This window comes from Aphelocoma coerulescens (genome assembly GCF_041296385.1).
Source record: "Aphelocoma coerulescens isolate FSJ_1873_10779 chromosome Z unlocalized genomic scaffold, UR_Acoe_1.0 ChrZ, whole genome shotgun sequence".
NCBI classification, from domain to species: Eukaryota; Metazoa; Chordata; class Aves; order Passeriformes; family Corvidae; genus Aphelocoma; species Aphelocoma coerulescens.
The window spans coordinates 25132523-25151612 of record NW_027184085.1 but is presented as its reverse complement, the minus strand read 5'-3'; the positions used below and the strand labels follow the sequence as shown (position 1 = coordinate 25151612).

Sequence of the window (19090 nt, the reverse complement as noted above, 5' to 3'; positions counted from 1 at the left end):
GCCGGTGCGCCTGCGCTTCCTCTCCTCGCGGCCGGCGCGGTGCCCGCCATCGCTGGGGCGCAGCGTGTCCCGTTTACCGGGAGCCCGTCGGCCCTTCCCGAGCCTCTTCCGCTGAGCCCCGCCTGCCCCGGCCCCGCGCGCCATGGCCGCCTACAAGCCGGTGGTGGTGCAGGCATGCCCCAAGCTCGGGGAGAGGGTCACGCAGGACACGCTCTACTGGCGGGGATACAAGGTAGGAGGAGGCGGCCTCACACCCGCAGTTACTGCCCCAGAATGCTTTTTTCCCCCCCTGCTTTCCTGCAATTAATTTTTTTTTTAAACACTCACGAGTTAGTTTTTTATCTCAAAACACGTAAGTAATGGATCAGTTGTAATGTGAGAATTGGAAAAAAATTACAAGAACAGTAGTTACGTGGCTGAAGTGAAACTCACTATCGTTGTATTTAAAAGACGCTTTGGTTCTAATGGAGTTCTGAGCTCTTTGTAGGAAGAATAGCTTTTATTTTGCTGTTTTCGTACTTGATGGCGTGCTTATGTGTATTTAATGATCCTTATTGCAATTGTTTTAGACACCTGTTCAGATAAAGGAATTCGGTGCAGTAAATAAAATTGACTTCTCCCCAGTCCCGCCATATAACTATGCTGTCACAGCATCCTCGAGGGTAAGTGGCTTTCCTGAGGCTTTTACGCTCTTGTCCTTCGGTTGGTATCACACAACAAGATGTAATGCTGTCTTGTTTTGGCAGATCCACATCTATGGCCGGTACTCCCAGGAGCCCATCAAGACATTCTCTCGCTTCCGGGATGCCGCGTACTGTGCCACGTACAGGGACGATGGGCGCCTGCTCGCCGCCGGCAGCGAGGACAGCGTCATCCGCCTCTTCGACATCAGCGGCAAAGCACCACTGAGGCAGTTTGAGGGTCATACTAAGTAAGACAGGATTGGTTTGTTTCCTTTGTGTGCATAAACTTCTTTGCTGTATTTGCACATCACAGACTCGCCACAGACCGGATGGTTTAACCTTAAAGATCGTCTTGTGCCAGCCCCCTTGCCACATGGCAGGAACACCTGCTACTAGACCAGGTTGCTCAGAGCCCACCCAGCCTAGCCTTGAGCACTTCCAGGGAAGGGGCATACACAACTTCTCCAGGCAACCTGTTCCAATGCTTCACCAATATACAGTATTTATGTTAAATTATATGTCTGCTTCACATGCTGCAGAAAATCTGTGGAATACTGGTTTACATTGCTTTCAATTGTCTCATATAGATCTTACTGGAAAGTAGATTTTAAAATTAAATTTGAAGTTGGAGGAAGTTTTTAAGAAATTCTAAGTGTGCATCAAGTATGTAGAAGAGTAAATATATTTTCTGTTTCAGCTAGGTGTCTCTTAATAAGTTGTGTAGATACAGTCTTATGAGTTCATTGCACTGATAAGCACATTTTATCTCCTTATCATCATTTATTATGATGCTGGTAGGAGAAGAGTTCTAGAAAAGTGTCTAAACCAAAGCAGTGAAGAAACATGCCAGGAAAAGTAGGAATCCCTTAAGAAAAAGCTCCAAAAACAAAACAGAAAAAATACGTAATGGTAGCGTGGGGTGGAGAAGAAGTTAGGAGTTCTGATGTATCAGTGAGGAGAAGACAATGATAATGCATCAACAGATTTCTGTGCTATTAAAGATCAATGTGCATTTTATCTACATAGAACATCAAGAACCCGCCTTTGCGTGGGACATACCCAGACCGATCTTGAGAGTGTTTCTGTTTGAGGTCTGTTTGTAAATTAGGTGTTATGTTATAATGGCTAGGTTAACTGCAGTAAGATTTGCATGCCTGTGCTTCTGCCAACATCTGTCGGGATGTTATGGTGATAGCAAAGATTTCAATAGTGATTTTAAAGGACAAGAACATCATTCAAACCAGTCATACTTAAAATTTGCTGTTATGGAGAGGCTTTGTAAATTCTGATATAAACCACGGCGCTTCTAAGTTAGAGCAGTTTTAAAGAACTCTTGAAACATGAATTTATTTTTACTTTGGATATTGTGGACTTTGTTTTCTAGACCAGTTCATGTAGTGGGCTTCCTGTCTGATAAATACCGAATATTTTCTGGTGGTGATGATTATTTGTCAAATTTGTGGGATATTCCAAGTGCCACAGAAATCGTCTCATACAGTGAACATACTGACTATGTGAGATGTGGCTGTGCAAGTAAAGTGAATGCAGATGTCTTCATAACAGGTTTGGTTTTATTTTTTATATATGCTTCTTTTGGATTGAATTTTTTAAATTGTATTTTAGTCATGAAGGATCAGTTTCCCTGTGCAATGCCTACTTTATTGTTTTCTTTTTTTTGCTTGCTTTTTAAGCTTGACATCGATGTTTTAGGGAAACTTTGCAGGAACTAAGTTTAACTGAGTTTTTGGTTTAGCCTATTAAGGTTAACAGAACTGTTCTGACTAATTTCTGCAAGTTAAGAAAATACTGTGAATGTATCCTTTGGCTGGGAGCAGCTGAAGGGTTTTACCAAGTTTCTGGAGCAGGACACTAGTCTGTACAGCCCATAACTGGCAGACTCAAGAAGTTGAGGTCATGTGGAGTTATTCAGAACCAGTTGCTTTTGGTTTTCCTAGCAGGAGCTTTCTGTCAGTCTGTGGAAAACTGCTGTGAGAAAACCTAGTATTCGTTTTTTCAGGAGGCACAAGATGCTAGGGTTTATCATGTTGCCTGATATTAATTGTTACAAATACACTTGATTAATAGAAATGAAATGAAAACAGATTACTTTCACAGACTGACATGTAGGTAGGGCTAGAATTAGAAAATTTATGTTGCCTTAGATATTAACCAAGGTAAATCACAAGGTGTTTTTACATGTATGGTTTATGGAAAACTATTGCTATTAGCCAGGACTCCTTTAGATGGTAGGACATGGCTGTTTTAGTTCCTGAAATAGTTGAAATTATGAAACTGAAGCTATTTATGGTGGTATTTGCAGGTTCCTATGATCACACTGTGAAACTGTTTGATGCACGAACAAAGAGTAGTGTCATGACAATAGAACATGGCCATCCTGTGGAGAGCGTGCTTCTGTTCCCATCTGGTGGACTTCTAGTATCTGCAGGTAATTCTATAAAATCAGATAAATCAAATTTCTTTTCTGTGGTCCTAATTTTGAGAAATACTTCAGCTACTTACTTTTTGTGTGGTGTTTTAGTTTGATAATGATGTGATGATATTAGTTTGATAATGATTTAGTAAGTGATGTGACAGATGGATTTCTCAAATATCTTCTGCAGGAATCTGTGTTTATCTGGAGGGTGCAAGTAGGGGTCTTTTCTTTTTGTCTTTGTTTTGATATTCTTGTAGTTGCTGTTCCCCCCCTTTCCAAAGACATTTTTAATGACAAATACAGGCTCTAATTGGTCCACTTCTAAAGTGAAGCAGTCAACATACTTAGGTTTTGAAAAGATGGGACTGTATGTTTCTCTTAATGTTGACAAGCCTTTTTAGTCTCTTCTTGCCATTGCATCAGAAGTACTGTAACCCCATAGTTTATAGATTTTTTTTGGGTAATGAATATGGTTGGAGAATGGTTCAGTCAGAATGGTGTAAAAAAGAGCAGGATTGTAATGTATCTTGTGCCAGGAGATAGAATGGAAGAGGATGGTGAGTAGGTACAGAAGACTGTTAGGAGTTAAAGGTACCAGTGAAGGAGGTACTGCATCACTCTGTGAAAACTTCAGAGAAGCATAAATATGTACATATGTAAAGTGTTTTGTGTACTTTCTCTTCAGGAGGTCGATACGTCAAAGTTTGGGATGTACTAAAAGGTGGACAGTTACTAGTTTCACTTAAAAATCACCATAAAACTGTAACTTGTTTGTGCCTGAACAGCTCTGGACAAAGGCTATTGTCAGGATCCCTGGACAGGTTGGTGTACTTTGTGGCTTCATTATGTTTACATTCTTTAGGACTCTTTTTCTTTGAAAGGTCTTACACATCACTGTGAATCTGTGTGTGTTTTTTGGGCTTTATATGAGCACACGTCTTGGGGCCAGGGTACCTTCTGCGAAGCTGTGCCTGCTTATTGCAGGGACCTTGGTCTAAATGAGCTTTAAAAGGTTCCTTCCAACTCAAACCATAGGGTGATTCTGTGATACATCTTAACCTTTTCCTCTTACTGATCTGAATGTCAGTGTGTGCCTTTTGGGAATGCAGATGGGGAACTTCTAAATGAGTGTTTGGTTTTTTAAATCTCTAAACTGACCTTTCCAGTCTTTGTAAATTAACTATTCTTAACTCTAATACAGTTTAAATAGCTAAAAGTGTATTAATATTCACCTTTAAAAAGCCTGGGTTTTGTGTCTCTCTGCTGTTGCTTTTGTACCCAAGAGTGCAGGTGAACATGAGCTCTTCGCTTTTTTGTTTGGTTTCAGTTGCTGAGTACTGGTACTTGGTCTCTTGTCTCTGAGACATTAGAAATACAAAGTGGTCTGAAGTGACAGTGGGTCTGTTTTCCTCTTCCCTCATGTATTTCCTAGGCTACCTCAGGCTTTATGATTGCATAACACTAAAGTTTATCCTTGTAAGATAATATTTTGGTTTCCAATTTGTTAAATATTTCATATTTCCAACCAAACCTCTAAGGGGCAGCTGGATACAAGAATATCTATGGATTTACAGAAATTGCTAGTAGATCTTGTATTTAACATCTAACAACAAATATGAAGAGATGCTCTCCTAGTGTTTTACTAATATGCATTTCTGAATTCAAATAGTCAATACATCTGCCTTCAATTTCTTCTGTTTCTGCCCCATTTTCACCTTTGTTTGGGGTAAGAGCAATCCTGGCTTGACTTGTGGATATCTTTTAACAGAACCTTTCTGTTGCAGGAGGAGTTATACCTAAGAAGCTCAACGGTAGTGTGAGGAATACACTGTATTAATACTTAGCTTTCCTAAATGATCTATAGATAAGATGAGAGCGATGAAGTTCCTGTAAAATGACTACAGTAAAGCTTTACTAACAATGTTTTTATCTTTACCCTTCTGTGTAGGCATGTGAAGATTTACAGTACTACGTCCTACAAAGTAGTCCACAGCTTCAACTATGCAACATCCATCCTCAGTCTTGCATTGTCGGTAAGTATATTAGAAGTCTTGCTAGATAAGGTAATTCCTGATACCTTTTAAGTCACTAAAGTAAATGTTGCTTTCATATAGCTTTCATGGCTATTGGGTGTTCCAGAAGAATGCTGTACATGCAAAGTAGGGTGATGGAATATATTTCTCCTGAGTAACAATCACTAAGAGGTTTTAAACATAATAGATTCAAATAGCAGATGTTACCTGACTAGATCAGTACAAAATCATGTGTTTATGAATGACAGTGTACATGACAGGGAAAGTATTCACTTTAGAAGGGAGGTTCTTTGACTTCAAGAAGATTGTACTCACCTTTTGCCTTTCAGGAGTGCTGTGAGTCCTTTTGCATGGCAGCAGTAAAAAAAAAGTAGTTACTTTTTTGAGAAATTTAGAATAGGGTGTGAACTTGCTTTAGAAGTTGGTGGTGTTAGGTTGGTCTGAGGAAGAAAGAAGAGGGTGTGAGCAATAAACAAGTTTGTCAAGGCATGTGTCTTATTGTCTTGGAAGCAGACAGCAGAGACTTTTACTTCTCTGAAGCGCTTGATTTCCAGTGGATAAGTGACCTGCTGGCCAGAAATTTGGAGGCTAGCACCAGTTTTTAAACAGTACTGTTGTCATGTAGTCACCCCCTTACGTGGCCTCTGAAGGACATGTGAATGGGGCTGTGAGGGATCTTTAGTAGCTTTGCTACTTTACTATTGTCCTGCTCTGCTGGAATGTAGAGGAAAGTGGGTGTGGGGAGTGTCTTCCTTTCTTCATTTCCTAGCATATTACCTAGGGAGCTGAGTTAAAATGAACTTTGAGTTTTTTTTCTTTTGAGGTGGAGTGTACAGAATCCATAGCCTTTTAAGACCCTATGGCATCTGCAAAATATGCAATACCTGTAGTTTAGCATCTCTAGAGTGTGTGTAATACATCTTTTGAAGCATAATCTTTTGCTTTCTATTGACTAAACCATTTTAATTTTAAATGGTTATATGAGAACATTATAATGCCCTTACTGAGTCAAACCAAAAGCGGGTCTAATTTCAGACGCTGCTTCCAACTATAGCCAGCCATAAGTAGGTGTGTATAGAAAATTAAACCCAGGGCAAGTGTGTGTGATAAATTTGCTGATATTCTCCCAAATTCCAAACTCATTTTCTGATGAGAAATTAACTCATTAAAGTGTAATTAAACAAATGTAGTTTTTGTGTAATTTAACAAAATTCTAGTGCATAAGCCTGTTCAGTCTCTCCTTGAGCTTGGATAAACTTGAAACCTTGCCTAGATTCCTTGACAAGGAGTTCCACATTTCTGATACTTGTTGTGTGAAGAATTGCTTCCTATTGTTCCACTTGAACCATCAATCTTCCATTGATGCCCTTAAATGAGATATTGACCAGCTGATCTCCAGCTATACCTGTCATAATTCTGTAGACTTCTATCATATCAGAGAATCATAGAATGGCTTGGATTGGAAGGGATCTTAAAGGTCCTCTAGTTTCATCCCCCCTGCCCTGGGCAAGGGCACTGCTAGACCAGGTTGCTCAAAGCCCCATCCAGCCTGGCCTTGAACACTTCAAGGGATGGGGCATCCACAATTTTTCTGGGTGAAATTTATACCTATAAGTGAAATTACATATACCAGTGACTGGTGTTTTGAACAACTTTCAGTTGTTTCTCAAAATTCTACTGTTCTTTGATAGCTTTGCTTTCTCACAGGTTCTGCTCATGCTTGCTGTATGGCACCTAATAGCCAAAGGTAGTTGTATGCCGCTGCAAAAAACAAAACCTTATAGTTACAGAAGGGTGTTAATGAATCAATGAGCTTGGTTCACTAGTCAGTCTGTAATGCTGCTTATGAGCATAGCCTTGAAGCAGTCCCTGTTTTGAACAAAGTATTCAATCACCGAACCTCAAAGAACTGCCCTCCACCTTAAATCATCTATGATGCTATGTTTCGAACCTTATCATGAAGCATAAAAATGTGCATGAAAGAGCACATATGTGCATGATAGAGCACAAGTAAAAACCCTGGGTCCTAACTCTGTGATTTCTTTATGCTAGCCTGAAGATGAAACCATAGTTGTAGGCATGACCAATGGGGTGCTAAATGTTAAGCACAGGAAGCCGGAAGAAAAGAATGAAAAGTCGCAAAAGAAGAGACAACCAGTGTATAGAACCTATGTGAAAGGAAGAACTTACATGCCAAAACAGGTATGAGGTGGTAAGAAAATATGTGCTGAAACATTTCTGAAAAATTGGTTTCTTGGAATGGGCTAAATTGGAGGAAGGGAAGAGAGGGAATATATAAGATTATTCATGGTAATATATCTAATCTATTATGTGTGTGTGTATTTGTCTTATTCTGAAGTCTTTTTTTGAATTCTAGGAAGACTTCTGTGTCAGTAAACCTGTAAAACGTGTTTTGAGAAAATATGACAAGCTGCTGAGGAGCTTTCAGTCTTCCAAGGCTCTGGATGCAGTACTGGAGGTGAGGCATTGGGTTTTCTTCTCATCAAAGTTTTGTGTTGTCACCTGATGTTAATTTTCCCTGTATGTCATACTAATTTTATTTTAGTGTATAACTAGAAAGGAATCTAAGCTGGGTTCCATTTTGGTTTTGCTGATACTAGTCAGTCCTCTGTTGTGTGTAAAGATACTGCTTTGGTACTAAACTCTTCTTATATGTGTCCAGCCACCCATCATGCTTCATACTCCTGAAGTCACGGTTGCAGTCATGCAGGAACTGCATCGCAGAGGAACGCTGAGAAGTGCACTTGCAGGCCGAGATGAGAAACAAGTTAATCTCCTGCTTACCTTTGTGGCAAGGTATTATTTTAACATGAGTTCCCTCTGACTATTTTGACACTTCTCTTTCCTAATAACTTCCCACAGATCACAGGTAGAACACTGGTACTCTTGAAATCTCACATGCCTTTTCCATTCTGATTACCAAGGTTTTGGGATAGGTTTAAAACAGTTTACCTGTTAGCACAGAACAGTTTTGCTGATAGTATGGTTATTCTACTTCTTTGTCAGACACTCTACCCTTAGTCTGTTATTTTCTGTCTCCCTGATGGAACTTGTGTTTTTATGTACTCGAGGCTTTTTGCCACTCCTCCAACCCCCACTGCCTTCCTGAAAGGAGGAGGGTAAATACCATGTATGTGAGTTTTTTTGACTTGCATCTCTGACTGGTGTGCTGTGATGTCTCTTCATCAAGAAAAATTTGTCTGTATGCCTGTGTGAGAAAGCTTCTTGGAAGTGGTGGAGTGCAGTTGACAAAACCAGTAAAATTGGAATGTCTTCTAATTTTGCAGGCGTGTGATTGAGCCTAGATTTACTCCTGTGCTGGTGACTGTTGCTGATATGATCACTGGTAAGACAACACAAAAAAGATGCTCAAAGCCATATAGCTAGCTTGGAAATAAGATTGAAAGTGCTACAGTTTAAAGAAACCAAATGTTTATGAGTTTGTTTAAAGTGTGGACTTAGTGTCAAGAGAATGATCCAAAAAAGATATTTCCAGATAACTTTGACCATAGTCAGAATCTGATTTGCACAGGCTGCAGGAAGCTCCTCATGGTCTCTTAAGTATCTTTGATACTTCATGGATCTGTGTTTTCATAGTACAAGTAGCTTTTTCTTATTCAGTGAGGTAAAAATAGTGTTTGAGGTCATAAAAACTTCTGTTTCTGTTAGTTGGACATACTGCTGCTGTGAGTACATACGACGACTGTTTTCAGAACAGACAACATTAAAGTTGTCTTAGTTTTTCAGAATGTTGGACTTGTGCTAGAATCCTTAAGTGTGTCTCTAACTAGCTAATAAAACTTTTGCCTTTTTGTACATCTGTGGATTCTTAACTGATATTTTTCTTTACAGACATTTATCAGCCTGTGGTTGGGCAGTCAGCAATTGTTGATAAACAGTTCTTGAAACTTCAGGAAGCTATCGGAAAAGAAATTGACTATCAAGAGGAGCTACTAGAAGTTTTGGGAATGATGGATACACTGTTTGCTACTTTTACTAAGAAAAGAGATACGTGTCTAGAAGAGAACAAAAGAGAACAAAATGGTCTTACAGAGATCATTGAAACAAACAGGAGTTACTGACACTCATTACAGCAAATTGTCACAATTATGGACCTGAAAGACATGACCTGTTCTCTTGGTAACTTCTTATAATAGTGACTTTAAAAATAAGCCTCTCTATGTTGAACTTCTGTCTTTTAAACTGTGTTGCTGAATAGGCTTGATTACTGAAGACAGAGAAAGAGAAGGACGTTTTCAAGATTGTCCATGCAATATTTTTCAAAAAATTAAATTTTAAAGTTTTATTTCGGAGTTACATAACTTCTCAAGAGTTTACATGGCCTAATTTTTGGTAGCTGGATGGCTTCTGTGAGAAACTGTCAGCAGTTTCCTTCGTGTCTGGCAGAACCAATCCCTTGTTCCAAAGATGGACCCACTGCTGGCCAAGGCTGGGCCAACTAGAAATGGTGATAACAAAGTTATTATGCAGTTGTAATTCTGGCCAGAGAAGAGCAGAGTGAGAACATGTGAGAAGAACAACCCTGTGGACACCGAGGTCAGTGAAGAGGAAGGGGCAGGAGATGTTCCAGGTGCAGCAATTCCCCTGGAGCCTATGGTGCAGACCATGGTGAAGCAGCTGTGCCCCTGCAGCCCAAGGAGATCAATGGGGAATGCAGAGATCCACCTGCAGCTCATGGAGGAGACTCACAGTGGAGCAGGTGGATGTCTGAGAGGAGGCTGTGATCCAGTGGGAGATGCGTGGAGAGAGGGGCCCTGCTCCAAGGCTGGAGCAGCCTGTCCTTGAAGGACTGCACCCCGTGCAAGAGTGACCCACGCTGCAGCAGTTTGGGGAGGGCTGTTGACCATGGGATGGACTCATGCTGGAGAAGTTCATGGAGGACTGTCTCCCATGGGAGGGAGCCCACGGTGCAGCAGGGGAAGGACTCCTCTCCCTGAGCAGTGGGAGAAGCCATAGGTCATGAACTGACCATAACCCCCATTCCCTGTGTCCCTGTGCCACTGGGGTAGGAGGCAGAGTTGGGAAGGAGGGAGGGGCAGGGGGAAGATATTTTTAAGGGTTTATTCTCCATCTCACATTTTTGGAAATTCAAACAAAACAGCCTACACATTTGATAACACTTGACTACATTGTTTTTTCTCTCCCTCCATCATCTCCATTTAAGGTTTCCATGAATTCACAGGGCACAGCAGAATGACTCAAGAAGTGCATGCTTATGTATATTGAAAAAGTTTTTAGTTTTTAGGTTTTTTTTAATGATGCATATGCATTTATGAATTATAATTTTCTAGAAAACAGGTGATACTTCTAAAGGGGAATTAATTCAAATTAAAATAATAAGTGCACAGCAGTGAAAAAATACAATTTTTGTGTAATTCTGTCACTTTCAATGCACAGTAGATGGAATTTGAGTCTATATTGTTATTAGTCTGTGTTTGAATGCTAGGGTAATGGTTTATTTTAACTTCAAGCAGGGCTGGATCAGTATGAATACATTGGGAAGAGAGATGTGCCAAAGGCTGTTGCGTACATGTAGTATGACAGTAGGGTAGAAGTTCGTTCTTAACCTGTTTTATGACTTACATTTTCCCCAGGCCTAGAATTTGTTTGAGATGTAATAGGAATTTCTTGTAACATTAATTTGCTCATGTGTGGCATTGGAAGGTAGATATCAGTAGTAGAAATAGCTAGACCAGTTTTGCAACTTCTATCTAAAATCTTAACAATTGATGACTGAAGAGCATGGAGTGGTATCTGGTCTGTCGCTAAATTACTTTGTGAACAATGTATGTTCCTGACTACTGGGATTTATTGGCTTTGAAGACTTAGAATGATAGCAGGTAATAACAAGGAGCAGGTTCACACAAACTTCAAACTTCTAGTTTCCTTGCTGCTTAGTTAACTATTTTTAATTTTTATTTTGTTTATATTAATAGACCTGAACCTGCTTTTGTCTTTTAGGAAATCCATGTACTTCTCATAATTGTGTGACTTAATCAGGCAATATCACTTAGATTTCACACAGAATTAATTTTTGGGAGTGGGGGTGGTGGGGAGGCTTATCTTGGAGCCTCCTTATTCTGTGAACCAGTATTGCTTGGAGTTGAAGATGCACATTTCTCTTGGCAGCATAGTTTTCTATGGCTTGAAAACCACTAACCCGGACATAAAACATACTTTCAGTTCTTACTGAAAATATTCATGTCTAAGGTATGTATCTGTCCATTGTAGTGCTTTAAAGTTTGACGTGTGGCTAGCAGAAGCATCAGAAGAAGTTAGACTAAAATAGCGATTAGTTGGATCTAAAGTGGAGAGAGATGGATTTGATGGTTGGACTGTTAAGTGGATGAGAATTTGGTTGGTTGGTTGCATCCAGAGGGTAATGGTCAAGGGCTCAATGTCCAGATGGAGATCAATGGTATACGAGCTGTGTCCCTCAGAAATCCATATTGGAACTGGTACCATCTGATGTCTTCATCAATCACAGACAGTGGGATAAACTGCACCCTCAGCAAGTTTGCAGATGATACAAAGTCAAGTGGTGCAGTTGACACACCTGAAGGATGGGATGTCCCTTTCCAGAGTGACCTGGAAAGACTCATGAAAGGGACCCATGTGAACCTCATGAAGTTCAATAAGACCAAGTGCAAGATGCTGCACCTGGGTCAGGGTAACCCCTGGTATCAACACAGGCTGGGAATGAAGAGACGGAGAGCAGCCCTGCTGAGAAGGACTTGGGGGTGCTGGTGGGTGAGCGGCTGGACGTGACGCTCATGTGCACTCACAGGCCAGAGAGCCAAACGTGTCCTGGGCTGCATCCAAAGCAGCGCGGCCAGTAGGGCCAGGGAGGGGATTCTGCCCCTCTGCTCTGCTCTGGTGAAGAACTCCCACCTGAAGAACTCTGTAGCTTCTTGGGTGCTCAGCACAGAAAGGCATGGACCTGTTGGAGTGAGTCCAGAGGGCGGCCATGAAGATGATCAGTAAGCTGTAGCACCCCACCTGTGAAGACAGGCTGAGAGACTTGGGGTAACCCAGCCTGGAGAAGAGAAGGCTCCAGGGGGACCTTACTGAGGCTTTTTAGTACTTGCAGGGAGCTGATAAGAAAGATGGGGACAGACTTTTTAGCAGGCCCTGTTGTGATGGGACAAGGGGTAATGAACTAAAGAAGGGTAGATGTAGACTAGACATATGGAGTTCATTATAATGAGGGCAGTGAAATGCTGGAACAGGTTTCCCAGAGTTGGTAATTGCTCCATGCCTGTAAGCATTCAATGTTAGGTTGGATTGATTTACCAAAATATGAATATCAATCTAATACTGATATCCAACTGAGATGGACAAATCTCTCTTAACAGTTTAGAGTTAGAAAGTGTGTGTTTTATTTGGCGCCAGGCACTGTATGGGATAACTCCCTAAGACGCAGGCCCCAATACAAGCAAACACAAAGCTTTTTAGTTACAAAAATTATGAATATCCAAGATACAAATGCATATTCATAACGTTAACACTGCTCATTCTCCGCTTCGTATGGAAATGAGCTTAAATGTCATTAAGCATGCCTAGTGTGTGCTCTGAATTGAGTTGGTGGTCTTGAATTGGATCAGTGGTCCTAAAATGATGAAGTAACTCATCTTCCTCATTTTGACCTTTCTGCCTTTCTGAGCTTTAACAATCCTAAAATTTAGTGACCTCTAAATTTCTTCTTGTGTGACTTTTGGATGGGTTCCCACAAAGGGAGGAAATTGTTAATAGTCCTTGTTCCCTACACCAACTTACCAATGTTTGTACTCCTCATTCTAAGCACAGCTAAGCAAACATGCAGATGACGGATCATCAGTTATTTGGCAATCAGTTACTAACATCTTAAAACCTATTTCAGGTCCAGCTCTCCTAACTATTTTAATTAACTCTCACTGGGCCCAAGTTCTTTCCTATTCCAACTAATCTCAATATAGCTAGCCTATAACTAAAATCTCTATGCTTCTTCTAAATCTGTGTTTCAGAATGGGGCTCTGAGCAACCTGATTTAGTCGAAGAAGTCTCTGCTTATTGCAAGGGGTTCGATTAGATGATCTCTAGAAGTCCTTTCCGACCCAATTTGTTCTGTGATTCTCTCTCTTATGGCAATTAGACGTGTTACAATGTTTACCATTTATGTTAGTCTTCCAAGTGAATTTGCCAAGGTAGATGTGGAAACAAATGTGAGATATCATCTACACAAATGGAAATGGGATGAAAATATGAAAACACAAATGCTGTTTAAGATCTTGATCTCTAACAAGACGTAAAATGGAATTTGGAAGACTCATATGATGGACAAGTTGTATTTTGAGTTCCACTGGATTTACTACCTCTGCATTGAGAGCCGGTATTTGTTCAGGTGACAAACTTGTCAGACTTATGTGTTCTTTGTGGATATTATTTTTTGTTCTGAAAAATAGTAACTTCTTTTTTCCCATTTAATAAGATTTTTTTACATTATGCAAGCTCTTCTTCAGTAGTGTAATTAAGTTACAGAGGAGCTACAAAAAGATACTGTTATTACCAGTGTAGTGCCTGTTGTTCATGTTCTGATTTTATTTAATTACAATATTAATATAAAGCTTTGATTTTTGGCATTTAAAATAGACTGCAGCTTGAATAAAACAGGAAAAAAAAAAACCTCCAGGTAAGAGTTTGTAGTGGTCTCTTGTGCTCGTGAACGTTTGAAATGTTTTACGGCAGTGCCAAGCATACGTATTTTTGTTCTGCAAGTGAAAAAGTATTTCTATGAAAATGTAGTTATTTTTCCAGCAGTGCATTATCTTATGCTCCAGAATCTAGTATTTTGAAGTATTAAGATGGAATTTAATAAACTGGAATAGTTAAAATAGTTAATTGTGCATTGGATTGGAGGGGATGTAGTGCTGGGTATCCTGTTTTGGGAAACAATATTTATCTGCTTATGTGGGAAAAGTGACAGCGATTGAATCTGAATCTGACCAGCAGGGAATCTGAATAATTTATTCAAAGGAATGAGCTGGTTTTACACACTTTTCTGAGGCACAGCATTTCCTTATATGGCATGACCTATCCTGTGTTGCCACATCAGCAACACACTTTCTCCATGTCCTTCTATGGGGTCGTCACTCGCTGTTCACTCGTCTGTCAGCTCCCCACAGGCTCCGCTCCATACGGCTCTGCCCTGTGACACCTCCTCCCCCCAGGGTCCAGTGGAGACAAGCCTCTGTGTGCTGTCATGTGCTCCTTTGTGCTGCCATGTGCCTCTGCAGGCAGGTTTTACAGCTCACAACCCAATTCTCTCTTATAATTCCCCATAGAAAGGGAGAATTTATTGCACGCAGCTTCTTCCTTGACTTGTAGCTCATTTGGAAATAACCAGGTTGATTGTGTTTGAAATATAGTTCATAAATTACCTTGCCCCAGAGCAGATAGTTACAGACAAAAAGCATGTCTGTTATAATTCTTTTAATGTACTTTTCATAGGAAATATTCTTGCAGCTCTTTGTTGGAAAGAAGGAATACCTCCTTACCCCCGAATGTTCTTGTGGCTCAGGAGCATAGTTAGTGTGGAGTGTAACCAGAAAAGAGGCTTCTCTAAATGAATGCAACCAGAATTAGACTGGGATTCAAAAAGAATAGTAAATTAAAACTTCCCTTTCCTGTGTTCAGGCACCTGAATTACATGGGAGAACTGGAGAGATGAGCTAGTTGGTCACTTCGTTGCTTTTATCAAGGCTTCAACTGAACATTCCCCAGGAAAGACACTGACCTCTTCCCTGGACTAATTCTGCCAATGAGTGAAACTTTTATTGCTAGATCACATATACATTCTAACTTCTCGAGGGCATTTCAACAGATAACACTTGAAGACCATGCTGCTAGAATTTACTAAGTTGTACTGTTTGAGTTGTACTGTTTGAGGCTGCATAACTAATGACATGAAAACAGAAAATACTAAAATACTTATTGTCTAATATTACCGCATCCCGCAGCTGTATGGAGGAGGAGAGATATCCAGCAGGCAGGAATTGTGCAGCAAGATTGATTGATTTAATTATTTTACAAACTTTTTTATAGATTTTTTTTTTCATAGTCTAATTGGACAAAGGATAAGCCACACCCTGGGGGTGATTGGCTAAAATCCTAAAACATCCATTGTCAAAATATTTTCCTACTGCTATAAACAAAGGTCAGCAAGGTCGCAGGTGTTCATAGTTTATAAACTCTGCAAATATCTTCTGTGAGAGAGAAAAGTATTCCACGGACTTAGAAAGTAGCAAGAAAAATTCTTGCTAGCAGCATTTTTGTATCCACAGTCTAACATTATGATTGAGCTACGTAGAGTGTTTAAAAAATAAGAAACTGAAACAAACTAATAAAAATGAAAATCAGAGATAACTGGTCCATTACTTGATGAGGTCAGTTACCTCAGAAATAGCGATGTAGACAGAGCAGAGGCATTTAATGCCTTCTTCACTTCCGTCTTCAACACAAGTCATAGTCTATGGGATCCACACAGGTCTGGATACGTCGAGAAGGCCTTGACTAGAGGGATGATGAACTCCCCAGCTGACTCTGAACTTGTTTGAGACTTGCTTCTTGCATAAATCTATGGGCCCCAATGAGATTCATCCCACTGTACTGAAAGAAGTGGCTGATGTTATTGCAGGACCTCTCTCCCTTACTATTCAACTACCTTGGGAGTCTAGAAAGGTACCAATCTACTTCACGTGGCAAATACTGTCCCAGTTTTCAAGAAAGGTGAGAAGGAAGGTTGGTAATTACAGGACTATCAGTCCTGCCGTGCCTGGTAAAATTATGGATAAGGTAATCCAGGAGTTACTGAAAAATGATGGAGAGACAATGCAGTCATTGGTCCCAACCACCAGAGGCTCTCGAGGGGAAAGTGCTCCTCAACAAATTTAATTTCCCTTAATGTCAAGGTCACCCATAGTTAACAAAGGGAAGCCAGTGGATGTGGACTATAATTTCGTAAGTTGACTTGGAGAAGTTTCTCCAAACAGTGGCACTTAGGGAGCAGGGTGGAGCAAGAAGAGGAGTAGGAAGAGTAGTAGTAAGTATGTACTTAGTAGTAGTAATACTACTAAGCTCAAGAAAACACCTCACTGCCTCCTTGCCAGTCATACTTTCCATTTTGTAACATTACTTTTTGCATGTGTGTGTTGAAAGCTAAGCATTCATCTAAACATTTTGAGCCTTACTAATTAAGGTTGTAGTTGTCAAATCAGATTCTTTGCCTTCAGCTGTTTTCAATAGCCAGTGTATTGAAGGAGAAACCATTTGGTACATCGTGAAAAACTGAGTAAATGTTAGCCAGTGGCATAGAAGGCCTAGGCAAGTAATTTGTTTGATGTCTGGATGTTTTATGAATCTGAAGACAGTCTCTGCAGTGTATGCTTTTTTTTTCCTTTGTTACTTGAATGTGATCTATAAAAACTTACTTGTCATAAGTTTTGTTAGATACATAGTCCCAACACATACAAAAAGCTTGCCTAAGTCCTTATTTGCATGATAGAAATGCAGGAGGTGGTCTCCTCTGGAACTGAGGCCTGACAGTATCTTATAATTCTATTACATTATTACATTGGAAATGATATAAATTAACCTTTAGGTAGTAATTTTTGTATCTTTTCCAATTGTCAAAATTTGGCATTGACATCTTAAATCTACAGCTGCTGCAGATGCACCTATGCTTGTATTCTTTTCTAGGATAACATGCAAGTGTCTGGCTTGCTATAGTCAGTGATGAATGAATATAGCAAGTGAAGTAAAGCAATCCTTATGTATGCTTCCAGTAAAGTATCCTGGGGCTGGATGCAGAGGAAAGGTGCTATAAGATGGTTTCAAGTCATCCGTAACCTGACTGCACCCCATCAATCTCTATCTCTTTTCCTTCTGGTAGATTTAACTTTCCTAAGTCCTGATCACACCATAACCAGCAGGTTATCTCTGTAATTGTGGAGTTGTGGACTTGTTCTGACTAGTCCCTCCTTCCTTGCACAGATGGTTTTTTAATGTGATCAGCCACCCAAAGCAAAAACAATGAAAAGTTTCAAATTTTAGAAGTGAACGCACATGTATATAAAGCCATGAAATTCTTGCTGAAACACACGGGGTGATAATGGTGTTTTACTGACCTTTTTCTCTCTCCTTCAGGGAATTGAGAAGTAACTCACTTTTCCATAGAATTGAGAGGGGACAATGTCTTCAAAGCAAAAAACCTATTCATATCAACGAGTCAGCTGAGTCAGGTGTGTTCCCCTCCTCTGACAGGTGACAGAAAACACACACACTTCGCTTCAATGGCAACCTTTTGCCGCTGAGGGGAGGGGTCCCTGTCCCCTTTTCCATTGGTTGTGTACTGAGGAACTCTCCTAACTGTACTGTGTACTCTCCTCACCGCCTACCCTTCTTTCCTCTCCCCTCTCATCTTTCTTCCTTTTTGGTTATGTCTTCAACATTGCTTCTTTATTGGTTCCCAACAACACTTCACAGGTGCAATAAACAGATCAAACAAACCATATATAAACTGTAGGTAACAACAAGTAGGAAACAGAACTAACACTTCTCCTCTTTTCCTTCTTTTACCTCTGGTTCTTTTGGGCTGAAGCAAAATCCTATTTCATCTCTCACAGGGAGCTATCTTCTCGACTTTTGCTCTGTTACAGCAGTCTAATATGCTTAATATTAGTCTAACACTGCTGGTACAAAGAGAGTATGCTGTCCATCTACAGCAGACAGGTCATGAATTAATTTACAGTGCAGCGAGAGGAAACTTGCAAAGTCTCTACTCGCAGTCTGGTACTCATAACCCCACATCTTCAGTGCTTCACTGTCTTAACCAGAGAAGCAGGTTGTCAGAGAAGTCTTAGGGAATCAACATAAGATGATTTTAAGAACAGCTTAAATTACGTATTATGTATACGTGGCAGCTGCGAAGCTAAGATGTGGTGTGGTTTGTGGTGGGATCGATGGACTGTGCAACACGAAACACGCGTGGAGGGGCCGGGCAGCAGGCTGATCAACCACAGCCTTGAGTGGCCAGCTCCCAGCCCAGGGCTGGTGACTGCGGCGAGCGGAGCGGAGCCCTCCAGCCGCCGTGCGAGAACGCGGGACTGTCCCGGCCCGGCCCCGCCGCGGGCGCGCATCCTGCGCTCCGCCGGGAGAGGGCAGCGCTCCCCTCCCGAGGCGCCGAGGGCGTCGGGGCCGCGCACGAGTCCCCGCGGGGCTCTCGCCGCACGTTCCCTGTCCCCTCGAGCTGGTGGCGGGGAGCTGGGGCGACTGCCTCAGGGTCTGCTCCCCAGGACCCTCCCAGCGCCCGGGGGCTGTCACAAAGCACCTTTGTTCCCTCTTCCCGCGGGCTGCCGGGGCCGGGGCGGCGCATCCGGGCGCGTCCCGCAGCGCTCCCGCGGGCGGCTCGGCAGCACCGCCTCCGTCCCTCCCTCCCTGCCTCCGTCCCTCCCTGGCCGGCGGCGGCGGAGCCCGGCCCGGAGCGCTAGGCGTAGGTAAGGCGGCCGCTGTCCGCGGAGGGCGAGGCCGGCCCGCGGCACCTGCTGCCCCACGGCCCCGGCCCGCGGGCGCTCGGGCGGGGAGCGGTGGATTGTCCCGAGCCTTCGCCGGGGAGCGACGTCGAGCTCCGAGGAGCTGCGGCGTTGTTCCGGCGGCTGGCACGGCGTCCTGGGGCCGCTGTGTGCGGTGCCCCCGGGCGGGCTCCGCTGGTGTCCGGGCAAAGCCTTTGCGTGCGCTGTCATTCGCCTTCCAAAGCACCAAGAGGCAGAGAGGGATTTGAGAAGGGCTTTGTTGTGGTTTTGTTGTTGTTGTTGTTTTTAAATATATGTTGTTGTTGTTTGTTTGTTTGTTTTTTAAAATTCATT

At 41.7% G+C, this 19090-nt stretch overlaps 2 protein-coding genes across 13 annotated transcripts in view; both read left to right on the top strand.

Moving 5' to 3' along the window:
- Nucleotides 1–33: 33 nt before the first annotated feature.
- UTP15 (UTP15 small subunit processome component) lies at nucleotides 34–9477 on the top strand. Of its 2 annotated transcripts, XM_069001638.1 has the most exons (12): nucleotides 34–232; nucleotides 570–662; nucleotides 747–931; nucleotides 2068–2246; nucleotides 3004–3129; nucleotides 3803–3938; nucleotides 5066–5150; nucleotides 7203–7352; nucleotides 7528–7629; nucleotides 7834–7967; nucleotides 8459–8517; nucleotides 9024–9477. In XM_069001638.1, exons 1-12 carry the CDS (start codon nucleotides 143–145, stop codon nucleotides 9251–9253), a joined length of 1569 nt encoding a protein of 522 aa, XP_068857739.1. In that variant the 5' UTR covers nucleotides 34–142; the 3' UTR covers nucleotides 9254–9477. The 2 variants fall into 2 exon arrangements, with proteins under 2 accessions (XP_068857739.1, XP_068857738.1); XM_069001637.1 differs by having other exon boundaries at nucleotides 570–931.
- Nucleotides 9478–18643: 9166 nt separating this feature from the next.
- ARHGEF28 (Rho guanine nucleotide exchange factor 28) overlaps nucleotides 18644–19090 on the top strand; it is a 118191-nt gene continuing 117744 nt past the window's right edge. For 10 of the 11 annotated variants that reach the window (XM_069002243.1, XM_069002247.1, XM_069002245.1 and 7 more), the window contains exon 1: nucleotides 18644–18721. The gene's annotated coding sequence lies outside the window, so the exon portion shown is untranslated. The remainder of the gene's footprint in view (nucleotides 18722–19090) is intronic. The other variant, XM_069002244.1, reaches the window with a different exon arrangement.

Coding starts and splice junctions, on each gene's coding strand:
- UTP15 (XM_069001637.1), top strand. CDS start 143: ATGGCCGCCTACAAGCCGGTGGTGGTGCAGGCATGCCCCAAGCTCGGG. Junction 233..569: donor TCTACTGGCGGGGATACAAG/GTAGGAGGAGGC, acceptor CAATTGTTTTAG/ACACCTGTTCAGATAAAGGA. Junction 8,518..9,023: donor TGTTGCTGATATGATCACTG/GTAAGACAACAC, acceptor TTTTCTTTACAG/ACATTTATCAGCCTGTGGTT.